This window comes from Podarcis erhardii (genome assembly GCF_964252035.2).
Source record: "Podarcis erhardii genome assembly, chromosome: 10".
Taxonomy (NCBI): domain Eukaryota; kingdom Metazoa; phylum Chordata; class Lepidosauria; order Squamata; family Lacertidae; genus Podarcis; species Podarcis erhardii.
The window spans coordinates 9,979,843-10,005,804 of NC_138500.1; the positions used below are offsets into that span (position 1 = coordinate 9,979,843).

The following is a 25,962-nucleotide window of genomic DNA, read 5'->3' on the forward strand; positions in this document are numbered from 1 at the left end:
AGCCCCAGAGTCGACCACGACTGGACCTAATGGTCAGGGGTACCTTTACCTTACTATTCAGGGGTGCCATCTCCGGTCATGCAACCTGCGTGCATAGATCCAGGGCTTCTGTTTGTCTCTCCCTGTACACAGACAAGGACACTAAGCAAGAGCTGTTACTTGAAAGACAAGGTGCCCAAGTGTTTTCTAGAAATGAGGTCTGGTGGTGCAGCCTTCCTTTGTGAGAGGGAAAGGAAATGTCTATGACAGTGGTGGGGAGTTTCCAGCCCATCAGCCTAGTTAGGTTTTCCAGGCCATTTGGAGCAAATCCTGCCCTACTCCCAGTGGCCTGACATCCTATATGACATCCAGTGCAAGAAAGTTCAAGTTCCCACTAGAAAATGAAAGCCACAGCTAAAAGCAAGAAGCTCCTGGAGCAAATCCAAGGTGCACCCTCAGTTCTTCCTTTGCAACTGTCTTGTTTTTATATTCTGCATAATGCACCCTTGTCATTGTGTTGTAGAAAAAGGAGTATCCAAATTCTACATGCCTCCCTTGCACCACATTCACACTGTCGCGTAGTTGGTTTGTTGTTGTTGCTACTTGGAAGTGGAATTATCCCCACAGTCGCACTGTACTGTGCTTCCAAAGGGACAACCTTCTGCAGGGACAACCTTCCCTCCCTCCTCAATTCCAGGTTTGAGAGGAACGCATTCCAGTCAGTGGGGGGCACACTTACCATGGTAAGTGGAGTTGTGCCTTGCTCCTCTTGCCAGCAATCGTGCTGTAGCATTCTGCACCAACTGCAGCTTCCAGATCATGCGCGAGGGAAGCCCCACAAGGACTGCATTGCAGTAATCCAGTCTTGAAGAGACCAACACATGAATTACTGTGGCAAGGTTTTCCCAGGAACGGCCATAGCTTTTGAACCAGTCGCAGTTGGTAAAAGGCCTTTGTAGGCACTGAGGTTACCTGAGCATCCCCAAACTGTGAACCTTCTCCTTCAGGGCAAGTGCAGCCCCATCCAGGGTTGGCAGCTGTCCCAATTTCTCAGACACGGGAACTATTCACCCACAGTGCCACCATCTTGCCAGGGTTCAAGATCGGCTTGTTGAGAACCAACTCCCTAAGGTAGCCTCACTGCCAGCTCAGGCCTTTTAGGGCAATAACCACCACGATGTGTAGAATTAACCTCTTGGTTTCTGTGCCTTTAGCATCTTGTGTTGTCAGTGTTTACAGAGCATCTTTCAACTTTGCCATTTCATTTGTATCTACGTGGGTAGGAGGGAACCGAAATGATGTAGAAACGTCTCTTTAAAAAAAAAAAAAGCTGAAAAGAAGCAGGTTGATTTGAGGGATTTATGCATGCTACCAGAAGGAGGGAATTGGAAATTCTTCGCACCAAATAAGCAGAGCAACATCACTGTGGCTCTACATCCCTCAGACTGTTTCTATTAAGGTCCGTCAATCCTGTCTTACAGAGCCTTTCTGTACAGATAAGAACATAGCTTGCTTTTTCGGTATTTGGTCGTCTCTGCTTAGACAAACAGCCAGCAAGAGATGGAGATTTCTAATTTCTAACATTTATTTAAAATGTCCATCTAAATTCCTGGCTTTGCTTCATCTAAATGGGTGCTTTGGTGCCCAGAGCAGGAGGCTCTGTTTTCACCCGCTTCTGCAATCCCCCCCATATATGCCAATTGCCTATTTAAGTCTGCGCTTCTTAGTTCTCCTTCCTTCTGTGTCCTCTAGCCTCTTTTCTCTCCTTCATCTTGGAGGTGAGGTCAGTAACTTGCTCTCACAGGTGTGGAATTACTAAAAGTCTCCTTGCCCCTTCCTTTCCTGGTCACTTATTTCAGATCACATGTGATGCTTTCTCAGGAGCACCTATATACTTGGCTATTATGCTGTGGTATGAAAGAGATGACATGGGTGGCGCTGTGGGTTAAACCACAGAGCCTAGGACTTGCCGATCAGAAGGTTGGCGGTTCGAATCCCCGCGACGGGGTGAGCTCCCATTGCTCGGTCCCTGCTCCTGCCAACCTAGCAGTTCGAAAGCACGTCAAAGTGCAAGTAGATAAATAGGTACCACTCTGGTGGGAAGGTAAACGGCGTTTCCATGCGCTGCTCTGGTTCGCCAGAAACGGCTTAGTCATGCTGGCCACATGACCCGGAAGCTGTATGCCGGCTCCCTCAGCCAATAAAGCGAGATGAGCGCCGCAACTCCAGAGTCAGTCATGACTGGACCTAATGGTCAGGGGTCCCTTTACCTTTACTTTTACCAAAGAGATAACAAGTGTTTCCGGACAGCTTAGATTTGGGAACCTTAAGGTCCGACTTCCCCAGTTCTTCTACCTGAACCTGCTCATGTCTTAAGATAATCATCAGAGGTGGATAGTGACTGGGGGAGAGTCTCTAGAACTCCACCCTCAAGATACTGACCCAAACCAAATATCTCTTTGACCACCAGGTGGACATTATCCCTGTCCCCAGACTTTTTTGATCTTGTGGTATGCTAGTCTGTTGTCTCCCGAGCTGCTAAATTGTATGGTTCCTGTTTTATTGTTTATGGATTTGTTTATTTTTAAAATTGCTCTCGTAAGCCACTCTTGTTCATATTGAACACGGCTGGATCAAGCCAAAGGCCCATCTGGTCTAGCATGTTGTTCTCACAGTGACCAACCAGATCCCTATGGGAACCTGAGCTCAGCAGTGCTCTCCCTACTTGAGATTCCCAACAAGGTGCCAAGAGATTTCTAATAACACACTTCTTTTGGGCAGTTAACCTTCAGCATGTCTGAGAATGGGTCTTGGACTTTGCTCTGAGCCTCTTGCCATCTCTCTCTCATACACACTCACTCATTCTCACACACAAATTTCTTGTCCTACACTAAAATCCACTCTTCCTCAAGGATGGAAAGCCTTCAGCTCCAGCTAGCATGGCCTATGGTCAGCGATGATGAAAGTTGTAGGTGCTAATTGAAGCCTCCCGTATCCTGTTAGGAAAAGAACCAGAAGGCAGCAGACTACTACCTGATGGGTCCATCTGCCTTTATGCAAACCCATTATCTGGACAAATGTCTTCTCTGCTGCCCTGGGCTCCTTTGGGATGAAGGGCAGGATATACATTTGATAAATAAGTTGCTACTCATTTACTTGTTTTATCAGGGGCACCTTTTCGATCAATCAGTGAGGCAGCATTTTGCAAAATAATGGTTAACCATTTCTGTATTTGGATAAGCAGCGGGTGATATGCACCATCTGAAAATAGACTTTTGTTTGTTTTCAGCAGTTCCTTTTTTCACACCCAAGGGATTGCTTATTCCAAGATGGTGCCTGCTATGGTTCATTATATGCATAAACTAAAAACAGATAGAGCACCTTCATTTCATAACATCTGTCTTATCCACAAGCAAATGCATAAAGTTCATCTACTGAGTTTCATATAATCCCCCTGTAACAGTCCTGCTGTTTACTCCAGCCTTCCCTGACCTGCTGTCTTCTAGGTGCAGTTGGACTCTTTAACTTCCACCAGCATGGACATTTTCAGGGTTGGTAGTCCAAAATATCTGGCGGACACCAAGCTGGGAAAGGCTGACCTACTCCATTGGGTGAACCACCAGCAAATAAATATGCACTAACTTATTTAAAAACCGGATTTCCTTTGTCATAATTTAAATGCAGGTTTGGGTCACTAGATATTCAAATCTAGCTCTAGCAAAGTGTAGAGGACATGTTACATCCCAGGTGGTGGTTTCTTGCAAGTGCTTTGACTGCACACTAAAACCAAGTGGAAAATAGATTATAATCAGAGCATTTCTATCTTTGTAGTAAACAATTACAGCAACACTTGCATAAATGCCACATTAGAAGAAATTTACTGGATTCCATTCTAATGCAATTAGAGCTAATTTTGTTCTTTAAATGAATAAAAGGTCAACCAGTAAATCTATTTTATCTCAAGCCCAGGCCTCAATAAATTGTTTTATTTAATTTATTGTGAAAGATCTTATCCTTAATGGATCTGGGACTTATCAGTTTGCTGGGTTTTAGAGAAATCTATGACCGTTTTTTTATATGATTTGAATGATCTGCTGGTGCATATGTGTGTGTTTTCCTGTGTTATCAGGCTACAAGATCACTAATTCAGTCTCTTTGGGGAGGCATTTAAGATTGGTTATCTGCAAAGGGCTTGTGTGGACTTCTTGAACTTAAATTGCCAATAGATTTTTGAGCAACTAATGTGTATTGTGGTCACAAACTGGCTTTTTTTTAGAACTATTGTCTGATTAACCTTTTCGCCAGATATATTAATATTTCACACAAATCAATGTTTTTCTGCCAGTGGGATTTCTTTGGCATCCCCATTCACTACTGTAGTTTTTTTAAAAAAATGTTTGACCCAAACCACTGGCCAGTTTCTGGTGGGCTACCAAAGATTACTGGGAATCTTGCAAAGAATGCTGGACTCAGTGGGCTTTGATGTTGCCCAATGAAGCAATCATTAAGCAAGAGTTCAGCATCCAATTTAGTTTTACTTTAATCACTGGTGTCAACCTGGCTCTCTCCAGATGTTATTGGACTTCAGCTTCCATTATTGACTGTGTTAACTGAGGATGTGTAACAACATCTGGAGAGTACCAAGTTGGACATGCCTAAAACTGATCCTGTGCATTCTTTGAAAACTTAAAGCACACTAGCTTGGAAGAACATGACCAGCAATGATAATACATAGCATTTATATGACACTGTCAAGTAGTCAATTTTTTTCAGAAAACCTTGCAACTAACTTTGTAAGGCAGGTTGGGGTTATTGTCCTCATACTGCAGAGAGAAAAACTGAGGTTGAAAGAGAATTGCTTGACCAAGAGGTGAGATTATTTATCACTGTAGCCCAGTAATTTTCGATGCTCGTACAGTGTCTGCCTTCAATAGAGAGAATCATGAATAAGATCTGTGTGACTAAGGTGAAGCTCTAGAATAAAATTTTACAAAGCTTTTACAAAGTTTATGAAATATTTTATATGTTTATATGTTAAATTTAAAAATGGATTTAAATATTTTGAATCCATATAACAATGTATGGATATTTCACAGCAGTACGGTTTGATTTTGTCTTTATGGGATATATCTACCTATCTATCATCTATCTATCTATATCTATATATGTGCATTTCTGCATTGCAGTGCCTGCACAAAGTAGGAAATTTCACATGAGCAGACCCTGCAATAATTTCACACCCTGTTCAGCAATTGCATTTGCCATGGTTGCAGTAGAGTTCGCTGTGGTCCAACACACAAAGTGTGACAGGTTGGCAGAGTGGACATGCACCAGGGGAGCTATGGCAAATTGCAGATCCCTAGGGCCTGCGCCCCAGAGTTTGAAGGTGTGGACTTAACAGAAGAGAAAACCCCCAGGGTGAAGTGGTGCTAAGGAACTATTAAGCCTTGAGAAGCTTTGACTCTGACTCAAAATGACCAAGACTGGGCAATACAAAAAGCAGGACAAACATAAGGGAAATAACTTGATCCTTCTAGAGAAGCATATAAGATTTTTTTAAAGGTAGCGTGTGTTACGCTCAGGCACTACAGAGCAGTGTAGTTGTAGTCCAGTGATTCTTATAAATTTAAAACACTCAGAATTTGTCTTAGGATCCCTTCTTCATCCTAGGCTCCTGGTGGGACAATGGTCCTCCTCTGAAAGGGCGAATAAGTAAGCCATTGTAAGGTTTCTTTTGAACTCAGTGTGCCATTTAGCGACAAGTTATTCAGACTTTGGTAATTTAGATTACTGGCTTCATAGTGTTTGCCCACAATAGCCAAATAATGGGGCTCATTAAGCTCCCTGTGTAGGCCTATCCAAATTGTGTTTGCCTCTAACCTTGGCTCTCCATGTGTGTGGCTGGGGAGGGGAGGGTTGCCTCTTTATTGACTTGTCAGGCAGCGGGATTCCGTTACAGGCCAAGCCGCCCACGACCCATTCCATTTAGTGCCTTGTTTTGTGGTGGGGAAACAGGTAAAGGGATCCCGCTGGAAGGCCCCTCCTCCTGCACGTTTTTATGAATCGGACCACTGTTTACCGCAGTTAGGGCACCGTGACCAAATCTTCCACAAGCTGTAACGCAAGCAGGAGGGAGCTATTGTGGGACGCAGCTGCGGGCAGTGTTGGTTACCCCGCGAGACACTTCCCATTCAGCAGAAAGCTCTGGAGGAGAACTTGACTGTGGAATTAAATAGGAAAACAGGGAACAAGTGATACTTTGGGGTGGGGGGGGGAGAGAGAGAGAAAGTGGTAGAAGGCTTTAAGGCACAGCTGGGGAGGGAGACAGTGCGGACTTGGCAGCCAGTGTCTTCTGTTGATTACAAACCTAATGGTGAGCCCAATTATTGCACAAAGGAGCACTTAGCAGTGAATGGCTAAGCGCTAATGGTGGGATAACAGAATTGAAACTTTAGTGTGTCCCATTTTTCAGCCTTTCCCCTGGATCTCGAAAGGAGAATAGACTGGCTAAAAGCTACTTAGTGATAGAATTTTTCTTCAGACTGGCATCTTTTGGGGGAGAAAAGGTGTTAAGCTGACAGATTGCGTGGTCCCAACATTTAGCATTGATTCGGTTCATTTTAATTCGTCTGCTTTGTGGCTGTTGTGATATATATTATTACCTTGCCCAGAGACTCCCGGGGATAAGATAAGTTTAAAATCTTCTCTCTTTTTTATATGTAGAAATGAGAGGAAGAGGAAATGAAACAGCACATTGTCATGGAAGGCTTGGGAATGTTCCTCATGTGTGGACCTCCCCCCCCCCTTTCCTTTCCTAAAAACATGCAGTTAAGTGAACAGAAAGAGGCAGCAGACTTGGGTCCCTTTCCTTTTGTCTGGCCTTTTCAGTGCACAGTGGGAGTGAATGCTCCTCATTGTAGGCGCTGTGCTGTGAGGGTATTAGCAAAGTCTGTCCTATCTCATCAGTATATTGAAAGTTCAAATAGACATCTCTGGCTGCTGGTCAATGGCCAGCTCTGTCCCTGTGATGTCTAAAAAGGGGGGTTTCTGCTTAACTTCTCTCATTCAAACCATTACCCTTGAGATCAGGTTAGCCTATATGCAGGTGGGAGCTTCTTTCAGTTCTGGAGAAAAGTGGATGTCTTATTCCAAGGGACTCCAGGGATACCCATTTCTCAGAACAGGAAGGGCAGCTCTCCATGGCTTGTAGACAAGAGGATTTGAACCTTATCCTCAGAATTATAGCTATCTACATGTATCCTAGGGACGCGGGTGGCGCTGTGGGTTAAACCACAGAGCCTAGGACTTGCTGATCAGAAGGTCGATGGTTCGGATCCCTGCGACGGGGTGAGCTCCCGTTGCTCGGTCCCTGCTCCTGCCAACCTAGCAGTTCGAAAGCACGTCAAAGTACAAGTAGATAAATAGGTACCGCTCCAGCGGGAAGGTAAACGGCGTTTCTGTGCGCTGCTCTGGTTCGCCAGAAGCAGCTTAGTCATGCTGGCCATATGACCCGGAAGCTGTGCGCCGGCTCCCTCGGCCAATAAAGCGAGATGAGCGCTGCAACTCCAGAATCGGCCACGACTGGATCTAATGGTCAGGGGTCCCTTTACCCTACATGTATCCTAAGGAGGAAGGGGAGATGCTATTGAGTGCCTAACCAGAACATGGGCAAAAACGGTGTAAAGTATAACTCTTTCACTCACATCCACCACACTTTTGTTTACCAAATGAAATTTCCCAGTAGAGATGGTTAGTTTACTCCAGGACATTATCAACGCTTAATCACAGGGTCATGGGTTTGATCCCCACATTGGGTGAAAATACTCCCGCATTGCAGGGGACTGACCCTCGTGGTGCCATCCAACTCTGCAGATTCTATGATTCTGTCAAGTAGCACATACATTCAGATGCAGCATTTGGAAATAAAGGATGTACTGTGAAAGCGAAGGCATGAGTGGGGGCAAATTATACAATGAGCGGTTTTCTTTCTGTATTAATCCCAGTATAGAAATATCAGCAGCGCTATTTGTGGTAATACATACATATCCAAAACTTGGGTAGGGGAGGGAAATTATTTTGTATATGTAGCTTGTCATCAGCATCCATTATTACCAGTGTTCAAAACTCCCATTGTTCTAGGCCCATTTTGCAGCTGGGAATTTCATTAGCGCAAGCGGTTTCTGAGCTCTTGGCGCAGTACTGCACCTAGGATTTCAGATTAAAACTGCAGAGTGGAAGGAAAGGAGGACCATTTTCTACCTCCTCCCTTCCAGTCACTCTCTGAAGACTGGAGAAGAGACCTTCTTAAGAATATTAAGTGGGTGGGCAGGGGAAGGACTAGACCATGTGAAAAACGAACGTAGTATTTTAGCTGCGGTTTTAGCTTTTATTTTAGCTTATATTTTAGCTTTCAGCTTTGCATTCTTGTTATTAAAGAAATGTGCTTAGGCGTTCCGTTGTTGCGCCCATAACCTCGGGTTCAAGGTACCATTTAGCTCCTAGCTTTCATATCTTGGTTTCTAACACTGATTATTACTTTATTCTTAAACTAAATGTGACAGGGATGCTCCCCACAAATCCATGATCAAATGATGACCAGCGGGGGTGGGTGTTTCAGTTAAGGAAGGCATTCTTTGTTTGCATGTTTAGATTACTGAGGAACCCATAACCATGTGAGCATCCCCAAAGCCCAGCAGGCTTAGGTCTAGAGTTGCTCAAACTCTGGGTTGAATCTGGGTTGGGAAAGGCAGCCTCAGAACGGATAGGGCCTGCCACTTCTGACAAGGGCAAGCTGTGCTTCATGCAGTAGTTTTCTCTGTCCTCCTCACACAATGGTAAAGTGTGAGGATTGCAAATAGGCTGCTCCGGTAGCAGGTGAGATGCTTGCAAGGCCTGCATATTATGGTTGCAGAAGTCTGCATATTATGGCTCGTGACCAAGAGAACCAGGCCATCTTTTCTTTCCGAGTAGATGTTTGCAGTAAATTATGCTGTTGTAGATAACGTTGCCATTTCCAGAAGGTTTAAATAATCACCCTTTTAGCTTTCTCCTGAAGGCAACCTGGATTTTAAGCGTGAGAACATGTCCCAGTGTTGATTTAGGTCCTCTTCCCTCCTTTTAATTACAGAAGCCACCGCACCAATTATGCCGCTGGGTTGTGTTAGGTGGGGGAGCAGGTGCAAAATTATTTTCATTTTGTTGTTGGGCCGCACTCAAGCAGTGACTCCCAAAGTGAATCCATAAAGACGTTTGAGTCATTGGGAAGAAAAGACCAATTACTTGGATGCAAGATTCTTTGATTCTGCTCTCTGTTGCACAAGAGTGACGGAGGCGCGCTTGTGTGTGATGTGTACATCTCAATTATAAAAAATAATAATAAATGAGAGAGCTTCAGGCAAGTTGAGACATATACCTGCCTGAGCAGAGCTCCATGCACAAACGAGTCGGAGCCAACCAAACACTTACCATGCCAAGGCCACAGAGCTGAAGGTGGATGCCTGCAGGATTTCTTCATTACAAGCTTGGTGGCACAGGGAAGAGCTCTCCTAACATTCCTCCCTCAAATGTAGTTATAATGCTACCTACACCTACCAATATGGTGTGGCCAAAGGTGCTCGAGAACAGCTTGAAACATGTTTGCTGGTACACATCAGTGTTTCCTGCAGGGCAAACACAGTGTGGGCAACAGACAAACATAGGCGCACATCTTTGGCTCCTTAGTTACATATGTCTGGGAACCAGCATTGTGCCAAGGCCCCCAGCCGCAGATGCAGAGGTGTGGGCAACATTCTTGCGCTTGCTTCAGAGAAACACCCAGAACCTGTTGTGCAGAGTTTGCATTCAAGCACAGTTTTATTTTTGAAAGGGCATCACGCAGCAGGGGTATTTTATTTCACTTTGTAGAGGTACAGGATTGTGGTTTTCAGTGTATCCGGCTGGTCTTCACATGCAAGACCTGGCAGACACTTGCAGGAGAGTGGTGTCTCTCAGTTGACCCAACCTTCCTCCTCGATTTGTGTACCTTGATTTGGGTATTTGTTGCTGTTTTTAGCTTGCAGGTGAGCTGCAGCGCCATTTCCAGGTACACTGGTGCCAATATTGTATTTATTTAGGCACCAGACAAAAAACCTTCCTCTGTAACCACATCTTTGGCCTTTAAGTATCTGTGGCCTTTTAGAAGTGGGTGGGATGCTTTTAATGCATTTCTCTTTCCTCTTGATTTTAATGTATCTAGGTGGCGGCAGGGGGTTGTCTGTTTATTTGTTTGGTAAGCAGCTTTAGGTTACCCTGCAAAAGATAAAGCAACTAACAAATTCTAATCATCACCATCATCCCATGCCTCTTCCTGAGCAGTGCAAAAGAGTATCTATGGGCCCCCTTCATTTGTACTTCTGTTGATAGAAAATAAGGCAGTCTCCGTAGTTATTGCCCTGCTTATAGGTTGGTACAGATTTGGTGGTGGTAGCAAATCAGTTGGGGGGTTGTTTTTCTTAGGCATCTTGCTTCCTTTGGGGTCCACCTCCCTTGAACCATAGGAATGCTGGAAGCTGCTGTCTACCCTTGGTTCATCCATTCAGTTCACTGACTGCCAGGGGCTGCCCAAGGTTTCAGATGGTTGGGGACATTCCCAGCTGCACATGGAGATGATCAGAGATTGAACCAAATGCTCCACCATTGAGTCACCACCCTTCCCCAAGGACTCATGGTCTTATACCACCTGCCACCTTATTGTCAGCCTACTTCACCCCAAACCCACGTGGAGAGAGAATGTCATATCCCAAACACTTGACTTGTGTGAACAAGCATCCATGTTGTAGATAGCTGCTACTTTGGAGCTCCACTTTGACTTTTGGAAGCATAGTTCTAGAACTGATGGCGTTCAGTTACAGGTGCTAGGTACTTTTTCAGAATGGCTTTCTGCCTTTGACTTAAAGTTCAGTTCCCGAAGCATGAAGCAGTCCCCTGTCTAGTTGGATGTGAGATAGTGCCATGCAAGTCTCAGAGGTCATAGCAATCAGAAAGCAGGACAAGAGCTTTATTGTGTCTTAAACAAGAACAGAACAGCAACAGGAAGCTCCAGCCCTTCACCCAGATTCAACTAAGTTCATCACCGCCTCGTGGCTAAACTGTATAATGACACTTTCTACACGTCTCTCCCTTTAGATTTAAAGAAAAGCAAGTTGAAACATCTGGTGGTTCACCCATTCAGTCACTCATATCTAAAAAACTCAAAGGTTTCTGAATAACTCAGCAGGAGTGAGTGACCTTCTGAGTAGTAACATTGCTTTCGGTCCTTCAGGACGGCTCTGGCAGAATCTCAGTAAATAATCTTGGTGTTTGGGAAACTACTCGTGCATTTGGTGATTGTACCTTTTCAGGAATAAAATGATGGTTTCACTGCGTTGATCTCCCAACATAATATTATCTGTGTGTTCCCTCATTTCTTCCATGTGCTTGGAGTTTGCTATGCTCCTAATATTGCTATGCTCCTAATATTGTAGTTCTGACACTAAATTACAGCAGTTGTAGAAATGTTTGTGACCTCTCCTGCCTAATCTGAAACAGCATTTTTCCCCTAGGTCAAGCCACTTTGGAATGAGATTCTTCTGTGGAGTCAGAAGCCGTGTTTGTATTTATTCTCTCATTAGCTACTGAATTGCTATCAGTAGGGTTGACCTGGAACTTACATGAGAAATGCATGCGTCATTCTGTCTCTCTGAAGTCTGTCCAGCTTTCTATAGCTCACCTTTTGTTTGAGTTCAATGGTAAAGGCCAGTGGTAATGTGGTAAAAATTGTAGGATATCTGGAACACCTGGAATTCTGATCCTATAATAGGGTTGCATGGTCCGTCACAAGTTTATCCGGAGCACCAAAGCAAACAAAAGTATTTTTCAGTTGAGCAACAACACTACAGCAGGTAATTCCAAGAAAAGGGTGTATATCAATATGCATTGAATAGTAATCAATAACAGCTGAATAGTATTGGCATCCCGGATGCGCAGTGGCCAGCTGTTGGCTTTTTACAAGGCCTGTTGGGTAACAGTGTGGTGATTAAGGGTTCCTTTTGTCTATTTCTTCGGCAGTAATCTCAAGATAAGATTTTGTTCTCTATGTCATTTCCAGTATCAGCCCCCCATACTTTCTGCTTGGCTCAGATAAGGACTAGAATTTCCTTCATAGACTGTGACACATCAATATGATTTCCTTCTGTTCCTAAGTAGATAGATAGATTGAGCCTTTAATTCATTCATTAGTCCATGGTTAGCAAAGTACTTTCTAGTCATCTCTGAAGCATTGCTGAAGTATCCTGATTTGATACGGAGTAAGATTTCTTGAAGTTCTGGGCCTCCATGAATAGCCTGTTTTCAGTTGTTGCTGATGAAGAAGCATACACAGCATGGACAAAAGCCTCAATGTCCTCCTTTGACTTGTGTCTATCTGCAATGTGCAACTGTGTGATGAGGTGTCCGTTAATGACCAGCTTCTTTCTTATTAGAAGGCTGTACTGTAATTGTGCTTGGTCCAGATCTTTCCCTTAATCAAGGTCAACAAGGATTCATGGACTGTGAAGAGTCTCCAAGAAGATAAATTGCATTGGTATCTGTAGAAGGCTTCACTTGCCCACACCCTAGGAAGATACCCTCTTTCAAGTTACGTTTTGTGCTTTTCTGCTTTAATAACAGTTCTGGCTCAGAATGCAACTGTCGTCATTCTGAAAATTGCACAAAAAGTAGAATTTCACTTTGTAGCTGCTTGCTTCAGCAGTATCCATTGTGGGAATTGTTTGCATAAAGCTAAGACTGAGGTATTAAACCCCATTTCCTTTTTCTTTGTAAAGGCAGCCTCTTGCTTTGGTAGACATGCTAGATTTCAGTGACAGGTTTAGTGATCGTACCTCTGTGGAGAAAGACACCGTGCCATTTTCCCTTAGTCTTATTAGAAATCCGTTAGTTCAAAACTTGGACTTCTGGCTTCTTCTTCTTTGGCGATCACTCATAGCCAAGTAAGATTGTCTTCTATAAACAAGGTTTTAACACAAAACAAATTCCTTCCAGTAGCACCTTAAAGACCAACTAAGTCAGTTCTTGGTATGAGCTTTCGTGTGCATGCACACTTCTTCAGATACCAAGGTTTTAACAGTTTTCAGATACCAAGGTTTTAACAGTGAGTCTGTAAGTGACTGTGGAGGCCAATTCTGGATCCACACATCCTTCCATAGTGGGGACATTGGTTTCCGGGCAGGAGTTGATCATGGTGTGGATTTGCCGAACGTGTCTTCCTCTTAGCACGTTTCTCTCTTGCGTCCTGAGTTCGAGTGTCTTCAAAGCCCATGACATCTTTGGTAAAGGCTCACCTCCAATTGGAGGGCTCGCAGGCAAGTGTTTCCCAATTGTTGGCGTTTATACTACTTTTTTAAAAAAGATTTGCCTTGAGACAGTCTTTAAACCTCTTTTGCTGACCACCAGCATTACGCTTTTCATTTTAAAGTTCAGAATAGAGTAGCTGCTTTGGAAGACGATAATCAGGCATCCACACAACATGACCAGTCCAATGAAGTTGATGTTGAAGAATCATTGCTTCAACACTGGTGATCTTTGCTTCTTCCAGTACACTTCTGGCATAGTCATGTCATAGAAGGCTAGAAGACACATTAGTCAGGATGCTAGAGAAGAACTTTATTACCTCTCTTAAACAAGAAGTGGAAGCAACAGGAAACTTCTGGTGCTACTCAGGAAATTGGCCGCTGCCACCTAGTGACAAAACCAGGGGTGTGAAACAAAATGGATTCTGTGGGCCATTTTAACAGGTGTACAGGACCTCATTTGATCTTAGGTGGTTGCATAAACTTATCTTCAGTCTTAGTGCTAAGCACCACAGTCCTAAGTAAGCTAAGTCTTAGTTCTGTGGTGCTTAGTACTTTCACCTGAGAGAAGATATTCCTTATCTCTTACCTTCGTGCTTTGATCAGAGATAACAGGTCTTCACACCTTATATATTATGTCAAGGGACTAATATGTTGGTGTGGTTTGGCCAAAATGGCCTCACGGGCCAAACTTAGTGACTTATCAGACCTAATTAGGAGTATGGGTTTGAGGTTCCCTGCTGCTGCAGTAAACTATATAATGTCACTATCCACAAAGGCAGACATGCACAGCTAATTCTTTTTGTGTATTTGGTGTTGATAACTATCGAAATAGGTCCTCAAGCAGTCATTTCTCTGAGTCTTTCAAAGCACGCCCCAAACCCATTTTTTTCCCTTTGCACAAGACTCCCACAAGTCACCTTTTCAGTCACAATAGTAGCTGCATTTTCCCATGTAAAAGCTGTTTATTTGCAGAGCACTCAGAAAGTGCAGTGTCCATGGAACAAAACCATACTCTTGAGAATTGTGGGCAGTGTGAGAAACAAATGCATGTTTATTGTGCAGTGAACTCATTTTTTGAAAGACTGTAAGCGGGCCTCAATTGGACAGAGTTTTGAGAACCCCTCGCTTACTAAGGTATGTGGCTTACTAGTGTGGCTAAGTACACGAGACCACTATTTATCTCCCGTTTGCCCTAATCCATATAGCTTTTCAATCTATGCACATGTAAGTTATATATTAAATCAGCGCCAGCTTTGGGTAATCTTTTAGGGCGCTTTCTGTGGTTGTAGAGAGCTGAGCTGAGGTATCATATTTGAGCAAGAACACTGAGATTTTGAAAAACATAGTGGTTTTGCAATTTATCCCCGCAATCAGATAAACTCAGTAATAAAACTAAGGTAAATGCATGTCTTTGAATTCCAGCATCAGTTGATTGAAATGAGACTTTCATAGCTGTGGCGTTAAGGAATATTACAAACATTCAAACTTTTCAGAAGTTAGCATTCTAGGCTAGGGTCAGAAGGGGTTTGGGGCTGTTGATGAGAAAGGAGGTCAGCAGGAAAGGCAGCAGTATTGGAGTAGTATTGTTGGTCAGCTGCTAGCCTGCGTTTGGTTGTGTATTTATAAATACAATTATTGCATGGGTGTGTGTAAGACATTGAGAGCAGAATAGATATAGGAAAGGCCTTGCCCACAAGCACACATTTACAAAGTTACATGGGTTTCTACTTAATCCAAATAATGACCACAGAACAGAATTAATAACAGAAGATGAGTAAATTTACAAAACTGCCACAGTTCTTTGCACAGAATTTAGATTTATTTACTTAGTTAGATGCAGTTGAAATATATATAAAAATAAAAAATATTATCCAGTAGCACCTTAGAGACCAAATAAGTTTGCTCTTGGTATAAGCTTTCATGTGCATGCACACTTCTTCAGATGCAGATCTTTAGATGCAGATCTTAAATATTTCTCAAAGGGGGGGAAACATTGTTTACGCCTTTTCGGTTATGCCTCACACTTGCGCTTGTGGGTCACTTGGTACAGCAGCCTTTGAGGCCTGGGAATCAAATCTGACTTTCAAAAGCTGCTTCCTTTTTAGCGTTTGTGGGGTGACACTCTCCCCACCCCCGTTTATTTTCATCAGTCATGATGCTTTGGGCCTGCAAAGGATGAGATTGAAATCAAATAAATTGCTTCCAAAGATAGGAAATTATTTCACATCTCAAGAGTCTTGCTGTGCCTCAGATGCAGCATGTCATGGCTTGCGTCTGTGCAAGCCAATTACATCCCAAACCATCTGCCTGCCTGCCTGCCTACCTGTGGCATCTTAATGACTGGTAGAACTCGCTCTGCCCTTGCAGGTTTAAGGCTTTGCCTTCCCTGGGAATGTGTCGTGTGGGGAGCTCCGTCCTGTAGAATGGAATGAAAGTTCCAAGTCCAAGCTGAATATGATAATAACGATTTGCCCTCGGCTACTTTGGAAAAAGACTGCGCTCAGATTTGGTGTGCCATGATGGGTAGTGTTTTATGGCTCTGGAGCCAGGCAGCACAAGACAAATGTCAGCCTAAGGCAGGGGCGAAACTGGGCTTTATTTCACCTGGGTCCAAGACCCAGATTGGCAAACACCCCATACTCATTTGCTTCCACACACACACACCCCTTCAATGGCGCTTCTCTGGAGGCAAAAACGGCAACAACCAACCAGCACCCACCCCCCAAATAGTTACAGCACTGCCCAAGCTGGCCATAAGGAAAACCATCCACTTTGTTTGGGATATTAGGCTATTATCTTGTGAATTTGTTGGGGAGGATAAGAGAGCACCTCAACGCAGCAGTTGTGATGCAGACAGAAAGGGTCCCTCTTTGGTGAGCGTGGCAATGATTTGCATGCGCAGAGGGGGAATCCCCCAAGATGGCGGTGGGAACGCCCTTGTGTACATAGAGCTTTCAGTAGTTCCCAGTGACCATAAAGCGTTTTGTCTGATACCAAAGCGGAAATGTATGAAAGAAATATCCACGCTCCGTTGCAGCGTTGGGAACTGTGCTGCTTGTGTTCCAGTACCCCCTTTTTCAAGAAAAACGATGAGAAGTGTACTTAGAGCAAGACCGTCTCCTTGCCAAAGCCTTTCTCCCATTCCCACATCACAGGGGAAGGGAGTGGTGTGTGTGGTACCTTGTTAACTTTGGGTTGATGTGGTTGCTTGGGAGACTCATCCCAAGAAGGCTTCAAGGCTTTTCTCACATACACCTCCTTCGTTCTGGGGTGGTGATTTTTGTTGCTGTTAATTTACTTTTTATCTCTTAATGAAGGGTATTGTTGTGTCAGAATAAACCCTGCCTGGTAAAGCAACCCATCGTGGAGCTAATCTGTGATCCCAGTGCTTTGGGCAGATTCTGTGTGGGCCTGGTTGGTTTTGGGGTTTTGGGGGGGAGGGTTTGCTGTCGTTGTTGTTGTTTTTAAAGGAATTGTCACTAACTACACATTGAGAGATTCCCATGCTCACTCCTACCGGTTCAGAAAGAATGTGGCATGGTGACATGTTGAGAAAGCAACAGTGTTTTTAATTGGTTGGAGGGAGTCTCCACCTTCGCCATGCACTATGGAACCTGACGCACAATTACGCTTTCTCGGGGTTTTACTTTAAAAATGAAAAAGGCCATGGTCCTCATGACTGCAAACTACGCATATGGATGTTATCTGCTGAAGGCTCTGGAAGCAAGGGTAGTTTGTGGAGGAGTTTTATGAGTTTGAAGTAGAACGTGTAGCATTTTAGCCCTTGTGCAGATCTCAGTCCCTTCCTCTGGTCTTTAGCCAGCCAAACGTCTTCCATTTCCAGTTATTACCATAATTCTTACAAACAAAAAGAAAAGGAACGTAAAATAAGCAGCAACAATTAAAATAGTGTGTATGAGCACTCTGCATAATTTTTTGTTCTTTGTATTTGTGTTGGACGATACGTATTGTACACCAATGTTTGGGGATGTGGTGCAGCTTGGGGTTTCTGACTGGAAGCCGTTTTTATCTGCAAACCATCTCTGCTGTCGGTGTGTGAGAGCTTTCTACCTACATATAAAATGAGCAGCAGAATAATCTCCACAGAAAAACGGAGTATGCTTGCCATGTATGGGAGCAGCAATCCACAGGCTAGGGCATTATTGAGTTTGCTGTAATATTTATTACGTTTATTTCAGAAACTCTGTGACAGATTATAATGAATTAAGATAGTTTTTAAGGGGGGGGAATAATTATGTATAAATTGTGTGAGTATAAGCCCTAAGACTGAGGCCTGGTTCAGATGTAGCAGGAAACTATGGTTTTCAGCTGCAAGAATGAGCCTCAGCCTCATATATTTCCCTCTCCTCCTCCTCTTTTTCATGAGCCTCACAGGGTTGTAGTGAGGATGAAATGGGGAGGAGAAGAACCATGTACACTACCTTGTGATACATGCAAAATAAAGGTGGCATATGAATATAATGATAAATATATAAATAAAGGATTTATAGACCAATAGTAAGGATTTATAGACGAAATCGGCAAACAGTGCAGTTCTCTAAGTGGAAGTGTCAGGATCTACCGTAAGAGAGAACTTTTAAAAAATGCAACATAGATGGTACTTAACACCTTGGAAACTTTCCAAGATGTTTAAAGGTATCCTATGCAATTGCTGGAGATGTGGAGAAAAATCAGGCACTTTTTACCATATGTGGTGGCAATGGAAGAAAATTGAGGTGTTTGAGGAGGGCATCCATTTAGAATTGCAAAAACTGTTAAAAATCTCTTTCAATAAAAAGCAAGAAGCTTATCTTCTGTGAATTACGGACTTGAACTTCCCTAAAAAAACACAAAGGATATATTTTTATAAGCTACAGTGGCAGCAAGAGTCCTAATTGCTGCAAATTGGAAATTTGATAAACTTCCATCTATGCAGGAATGGATTCAAAGATTGATTGAATACGCGGAACTAGACAGTTTGTCTGAAAAAAAAAAAAAAAAAACCAAAACAGGTATTTGTATCCAAATGGGAAGTCTTCAAAATATATTTGAAAAATAATTACAGTAGCTTAAACTCTGTCGCAGCATTTCATTAACTTCAGTAGTAGCTTTAAGAATGATGTGAGTCCTAAGATAAATTAAGATGCAGTTAAATTTTGATAATAGTTCGTATTGGCAACAAGTTTGTGTACTTGAATTAAGGAGTAGACGGGAAGTCATTTGTGTCTTTGAGTCGGTTTGTATTAAGTCTATTTGTTTTTGTATGGTATAGGTGCAATGGGTGTTTTTCCTTTTTTCCTTTTTCTTTGTGTATTTTATATATTGGCTGTCAGGATCTCACTTCTGTCACCAACTTTGCTGCAGCATTCTGCACTGGCTGCAGCTCCCAGATGAAGTGCACGGAACACAGCTAATTGCAGTAATTCAGTCTTGAAGTCACCCGTGCCTCATCTACTGTGTCAGGCTCTCCTGGTCCACGATCTGTTGCAGCTGTCATACCAGGCGCAGCTGGTAAAAGGCTCTTCTAGCCCCAGAGGCCATCTGGGCCTCCGGTGGCAGAACTGGGTCCAAAAGCACCCGCAGACTGTGAACTGAATGTGCTCCTTCGGGGTGGGGTGGGGAGTGCAGACCTGTCCAAAGCTGGCAACTAATTTCTTGAGACACAGGACCCATTCACCCACAGTGCCCCTGTCTTGTAAGGATTCTAGATCAGCTTATTTTCCTTTCTTCCATCTCACCACTGCATCTGTGCACCAACCCAGGCCCTGCACAGCCTCTCCTGATTCAGGTGTTACAGAGGAACAGAGCCAAGTGTCGTCAGCACACGGATTTCGCCTTGCCATAAAGCTTCTAATGACTGTTCCCGCTGGCTTCATGCAAATACTAAACAGCACTGGGTATAAAATAGCACCCCATGGCATAACTGCCAGGGGGCTGAAAAGCACTCTCCCAGTTCTGCATTTTTGGACTCTGTCCCTCAGGTAGGACCAAATCTGGTATAACACAGTGCCCCAATTACCATTCCACGGACCTGAGCCAGGAAGATGCCATGGTCAATGGCATCGAAAAACTGCGGATAGATCAAGAAGCAGGAGTGAGGTCATCTGTCAGAGAGCCCCAGGGCGGCTCAGTCCCATGGCACTCAAGGCATGATCAAAGGAACCTTATTAATCATCATTAGACTTGGCTCTGTCTCCTCCTGCATGTTGCCACACTCGCATCCTCTGCATTCAATAGGATGACGAGAGTCACCATCCCCCTCTGAGATTGCCCCATCACAATCAAATGGCGTAAGCCAAAACCATTTCTCTGCCTGCTGTGCCAGAGCTTCATTAGCTGAAGGGAGTGGTGGCCAGGCTGCACTGGGTGCTCTTCGTAGCGCAGATCTTGGATGTGATACCTGAGATAAACAGGCCAGGCCTGTTGTTGTGCACACGTTTGAAGCCTGCACTTCAAACAGAGCCAGTCAATCACTTCCCTGTTAGTAAAACTGGGATTTGAACCTTGCGGACATGCAAATCAAAAGTTGGGCATGGGAGAGTGCAGAAGTAGGTCCCTGCAGATGGGGAGAAGTGAGCAGGTGTGCAGGAAAATGTCATAGAACCCCTTGACTTCCACCACACCCCAGAAAAGTGACTAAGACCGAAAGCTGTGCATGCATGTTGCCTTCCTGCTGCCAAAGAACTCTTCCAGCAAAGGGCCAGGAGGTTCAAGCTCTCTTGCTGGCTGAGTTGGGAGCTTAACACAACAGCAGCAAGAATACTTATCGCCAAGTATTGGAAAACACAAGACCTACCCACCCGGGAAGAATGGCAGATGAAGCTGATGGACTATATGGAACTGGCTGAGATGACTGGCAGAATCCGAGACCAAGGAGAAGAGTTGGTGGAAGAAGAGTGGAAGAAATTTAAAGTTTATCTTCAGAAATATTGTAAAATTAAGGAATGTTAGAAAGATGTTGGGAAAAAATTATGTGGTTTTATCAGAAAGGATATAAAGGATTAAGTAAAAATGAATTGGTGAGAGAGAGAAGGTAAAATTATAATATGTTAAGATAAATTATTAGGATAAAAACAAGGTTGGGAAGGATTTGCTGGAATGTTTAATTGAATTAGAATACAAAAATGGGAGGTGTGAGGAAGTCAAGGAAATAAGTGAATGCAAGTAAGCGAGTTAAAGGATCGACTTGTTTTTTATTTCTTTTTTCTGTTTTTTGATGATGTTTTTTCTCTTAGATGTATTGTTTTTTCTTTTTCTCTGTTGATTATATTTTTTCTTTTTTTCTCTCTCTGTAACTTTTAAAATCTTAATAAAAAAATTATTTAAAAAAAAAAGAGTTGGGAGCTTAACAGACTACAGGGAAGCAAACTGGGTGCTACTTGCTTACCTTTAGCCAGGTACCTGCACTATGGGAAGGAAGCTATTGGGCTGGAAGCAGGTGCAGCCTCAGGTGTGCACTCATCCAGCCCACATGCCTCCATTAATAAGCTCCTTTCAACTGCAAGGGGGGAAAGATTCCTTGCCATCTTTCGGATCAGGGGTGGGGAGGAATGGGCCTCAAAGAACATGCACCTTCCTGAAATTATTTCACCTCGCTTGTGTTCTAAAAGGCAAATTGGGTTCACTTCCGTGCGTGCAAATTTATCTGCTCTGCAGATAATTTAGGGCATGGTGTGCACTCAGATGCACCTCCAAGCACACAGTCAATGCAAACAATGCAGGGCCGACACTTATCAACACTGCACATTGGTGTGCAGGTGCTAACCATCTCCACTGCATTGTTTTCAACCGAATTTGCCCATGGCTGAGTGTTAGAAGCAGTTTGGTGCAAATATTATTTGTTTATATGCATTTGCACTTTACAAACAGCAGGTAGCAATCCCTAACCCCTAAAGAGCTTTCAATCTAAAATAGACCCAGGGATACATTGGGGTGGGGGGGTGGGGGAAAGGGTGGTGTTCAACTAAGTCCTTCTCAAAGTAGACACACTAAAATGAATGAACTTAAGTTAGCCATGCCCCTTAACTTCAGAGGGTCTTCTCTGAGTAGGACTAGTAGTGTTGACTACCGCCCTGTGTGATCATGTCAGTTACAGTGGTACCTCGGGTTACAAACACTTCAGGTTACAGACTCCGCTAACCCAGAAATAGTACCTCGGGTTAAGAACTTTGCTTCAGGATGAGAACAGAAATTTCATGGCGGCGGCAGCGGGAGACCCCATTAGCTAAAGTGGTACCTCAGGTTAAGAACAGTTTCAGGTTAAGAATGGACCTCCAGAACGAATTAAGTTCTTAACCCGAGGTACCACTATATATGGCTTAGTTACAACAAGTGATAGGGACAATCTACAATCATGCTGGGAAATGTGAGTTTTGAGGAGAGGCTTGAAGGAATTGAGGCAGGTGGTTGACCAGAGGCATTTTGAGAGTCAGGTACAGGCAGAAAGAACAGTATGGGAAGATGGGTGGAGCTGTTTCACGCAGCAGGAGACCTTTGGATGGCTGAGGGAGGGTGGTGTAGATACATAACATATGCACTCAGTTGCGCACATCAAGTACATTGGCATATGTAGCAGAACTCTTTTCACACAGTTGTAATATTGATTGATCACCACTTAGCATTATCAGTTTTGTAAGTTGCGTTCATTATGACACCTGACTATGTAATTTACATTTCTGTAACCAAGATGTGATTAAGCCTAAGCTGGTCTTCTACCTTTCCCCCGTACATATTTAGATCTTTCTGTACCCAACAGCTCAGGCAGATTACACTGAAATCTTACCTTCATATATCCTATCAGGCAGTTTCTTAGATTGCATTAGGTTGAATTGCCCAATCTCCATCCACTGCATGTCGGTCTTCCACATCAGATGCAGCACCCTGTTTCGCTGTTCTCCAGACTATTACTTGCAAGTTATATTATCAAGGCTGAAAATGTCCTGCACAACCAACTAGTGTCCATACTAAAGACTGTTCAAAATGATTTTCCTTCCTCTATTCAAACTTAGCAGGTGCTGAGGACCAATCTTGGACCTTGAGCATGAAGTTCGCTATAGACACTGGCTGCTCAAATGCAAATTGCTAAATGCAATTTGTTCTGTGTCATACCTGATTTGGCATCTCCTCTGTCTCTTCTATATATTCCTAATTGCTAATTTATCTGTCTATATAATTTATATCCCGCTTTCCCTCTCAAGTTAGGCACATCATAGCAACCAACGCTGACGCTCTCTCACGCTCTTAATAAGAATACAGCTTGGAATCTGCACTTCCCCCCACCCAAAGGGAGTCATGCTGTCTTGTCTACCAAAGATGGTGGTCTCCGTTGGAGCTTTTTTGGAGAAGGCATTCCACATGGAAAAAGTCCTCCTCTTTCTCTTTGCTTGTTCTAGAATTGTTCATACCTGTGAATGACACACTTCCTCCTCAGTCTAGATTTGCAGAGCGCTTGTGTTTGTTGCTGCTGCTGTTTCAGCAGGGCCGCGGGGAGCACAAAATGCCTTCTGCTTCCAAAACTTGACAGCAGCATAACCATAACTTTTTGTGGTGGGAAGGTATGTTGCAAATGCCAGAGCTGGGCAACCATCTTTATACCTTTAGATGACAGGCGAAAACATTTCTCTGTAACCAGGCCTTTGGCTGATCTAACATTCCATGGCCTTTTAAATATGTTTGTGGGTAGGGGGCGATGGGTTTCTTCTTGTTTTATTATACATTTCGTGTTCTCATTTTGAATTTTTATGCTGTGAACCACCCTGTGGTCTTCAGGTGAAGGGCGGTATTCAAATTTAATAAATAATAAAAAAAATTCCTGGATGCAGGTCTATGGCTGAAGCTTTTAGCCCCACTGTACTTTAAGCTGCACAGAATAGCTGCAGTGTAGTGTTGTCAGCAAGAGTTAGTTGTGTCATTAAAGGATCCCTTATCCCCCTTTAGGGATGTGGGTGGCGCTGTGGGTAAAACCTCAGCGCCTAGGACTTGCTGATCGCATGGTCGGTGGTTCGAATCCCCGCGGCGGGGTGCGCTCCCGTCGTTCGGTCCCAGCGCCTGCCAACCTAGCAGTTCGAAAGCACCTCCGGGTGCAAGTAGATAAATAGGGACCGCTTACCAGCGAGAAGGTAAACGGCGTTCCGTGTGCTGCGCTGGCTCGCCAGATGCAGCTTATCACGCTGGCCACGTGACCCGGAAGTGTCTGCGGACAGCGCTGGCTGCCAGCCTATTGAGTGAGATGAGCGCACAACCCTAGAGTCTGGCAAGACTGGCCCGAACGGGCAGGGTTACCTTTACCTTTACCTTATCCGCTTTTAATGAAACGCATATTCCATGTGCGTTGGTAGGCATTGTTCTGTTTACTTCCTCACAAAACAAAAGTGGGATTTTGAGTCGTATTGAAAATCCAAAGTTGAGTTAGTTCAGCATCTTCTCTGCTATTTTTATGCACAGCTACTACTAGTAGTAGTATTTATTGATATTGGGATGTATCAAATGCTATTAGACCCATTGACATTGATAGGCATGACTTAGGCCCATTAATCTAATTTAGCTGGAAATAATCTATTATTTATTTGTCCTTTGGGCAACCCATGTTGACTGGAAATGCTGGTTTGTATGTGAAATGGCAACTCCAATCTGCTTCCTGTCTTCCTTCAGTTCATGCTTGGAATCTTTTTCTTTCCGTTCGTAGGCAAACGTTGCAAAATCAGCATTGTTGCCCTGCTAGCTAAGCTTTCGGAATCAAGACAGGATTGGGTGCTTGACATAAGCTCATTCTGATCAGCTAAACAAGTTGACTATTCAGTTGTAATCTTTTGATATGGCCCTTTGTCCATAGGCTGCTGGTTCTGTAAGCTCCACCCTAGACAAATCTTGTGGGTTCTCTCCTCTCCCTCATCAGTTGTGGTTTTCTCTTCCATTTGATAACTTGTCTGCCTGTTGCTGTGTAGGAAACAGTTGTCTATAAATAAATATTGATTGCCTCAATCCTTTGCCAGTGCAGTGTTTTACTTCTAGCATGTATTTACCATAACAACACCCTGTGATGGATTCTAGCAAAGGCAGCAATTAATATCTGGGTGCTGATTATATATTGCATATATACATTATTGATCCTAAACAGATATGGCTGCTTTCATAGTCATCTGATGAAAGCCATAATGCAGATTTTTCAAATTTTATTTATCTTGTGACTTTTGGGACATTTGGATATAGAGCACCAAGAGTGAGTTCTCCAGCCTGTTCCCCTGTTTTAGGAGCAGCTTTTCCATTCAAAAAGACCCTCAAAGCAGTGTGAAAAAGCAATAAAATGCAGTTTTAAAAATCAGCAAGATTTAGGCTAGCAAATTTTCAAAATTTGGTTTTAGCACTATATGGCTCATGAATGGGAAGGAAAACTATTCTAGGGCTATCTTGCCTTGATAAAAATCTGTGGCGGGTTTTCCTCTGTTTTTTTCTGGGCATCATTGCAGTGCACTGTTACATCTGTTCTTTTCCTCCCTTTTATCCGACAGTGTCATCAGCAAAGTGGTGTCGGCACCGGAGGCTAAACCATCGGTCATGGCTCGGCCCAAGACGCCACCGCCTCCACCATCCCCGGCACCGGCTCCTGTCCACGTGGCGCCGCCTCCTCCTCCCGTGGTTCTTCCTATGCCTCCTGCTATCATTTCCCCAGCTGCGATTCCACCACCGTCTCCTGCAATGCCTGCTGTGGGAGGCTCCAAGGGTCCCGTAAGGAGTGTGGTGACGGAGACTGTCAGTAATTACGTGGTATGTACATGGATGCTTTTCAGTACAAAATGTGTGTTGATTTCCCTCTTGCAAAATGCCCAGGGAGACTCACCAGGCGCCTTCATTAAACACCTTTTAGGAGCCCAGCAAATATGTTCCTCTTCAACCAGGCCTTGGGTTGATTGACATCCGGTGCCATATATACACACACACACACACACACACACACACACACACACATATATATATATATATATATATATATATATATATATATATGCAGGTTTTGGTGTCCCGTGAAAATCTACGAAAGCATATATATATATATATATATATATATATATATACACACACACATATAATTTTTATTAAATTTTCTGTTTTACAATTTAGAGTATTCATTTAAAAAATCCTTAAAATATCAATGACTTCCCTTCTTTTCTTTCCATGGTTGATTTTGCATAACATAAATCCCCGCATATTTTACATAAACGAAACCATTCAGTGTTCCATTATTACATCCATCAAAACTTATTTACACTGTTGAATTTATCTTAATGCCGCCAATGTTTTCGAGTGTACACAATTACCCCCCCCCCAGGTATATTCAATAAATATTTTCCAATCTTCTTTAAACGTATGTTCTTCTTGTTCTCTTATTCGATACGTTAGGTCCGCAAACTGCACATATTCCATCAGTTTAAGTTGCCATTCTTCTTTAGTTGGGACCTCACTCGTTTTCCATTTTGGGACTAACAAAACACGGGAGGGATTTTTTGGTTGTCTTTGTTTTTGTTTTTTAATGTATTTTGTGCTGTTTATATTATAATTTTATGCTGTGGGCTGTCATGAGATCTACGGGTATAGGGTGCTATATGAATTTATTATGTCC

At 43.4% G+C, this 25,962-nt stretch overlaps 1 protein-coding gene across 2 annotated transcripts in view; it reads left to right on the plus strand.

Annotated features, from left to right (window-relative positions):
* Positions 1-25,962, plus strand: part of TAF3 (TATA-box binding protein associated factor 3) — a 143,855-nt gene that overhangs the window by 110,954 nt on the left and 6,939 nt on the right. For both annotated transcript variants that reach the window (XM_081879713.1, XM_081879714.1), the window contains exon 5: positions 24,854-25,109. In XM_081879713.1, coding sequence (XP_081735839.1) covers positions 24,854-25,109 — 256 coding nt within the window. The remainder of the gene's footprint in view (positions 1-24,853; positions 25,110-25,962) is intronic.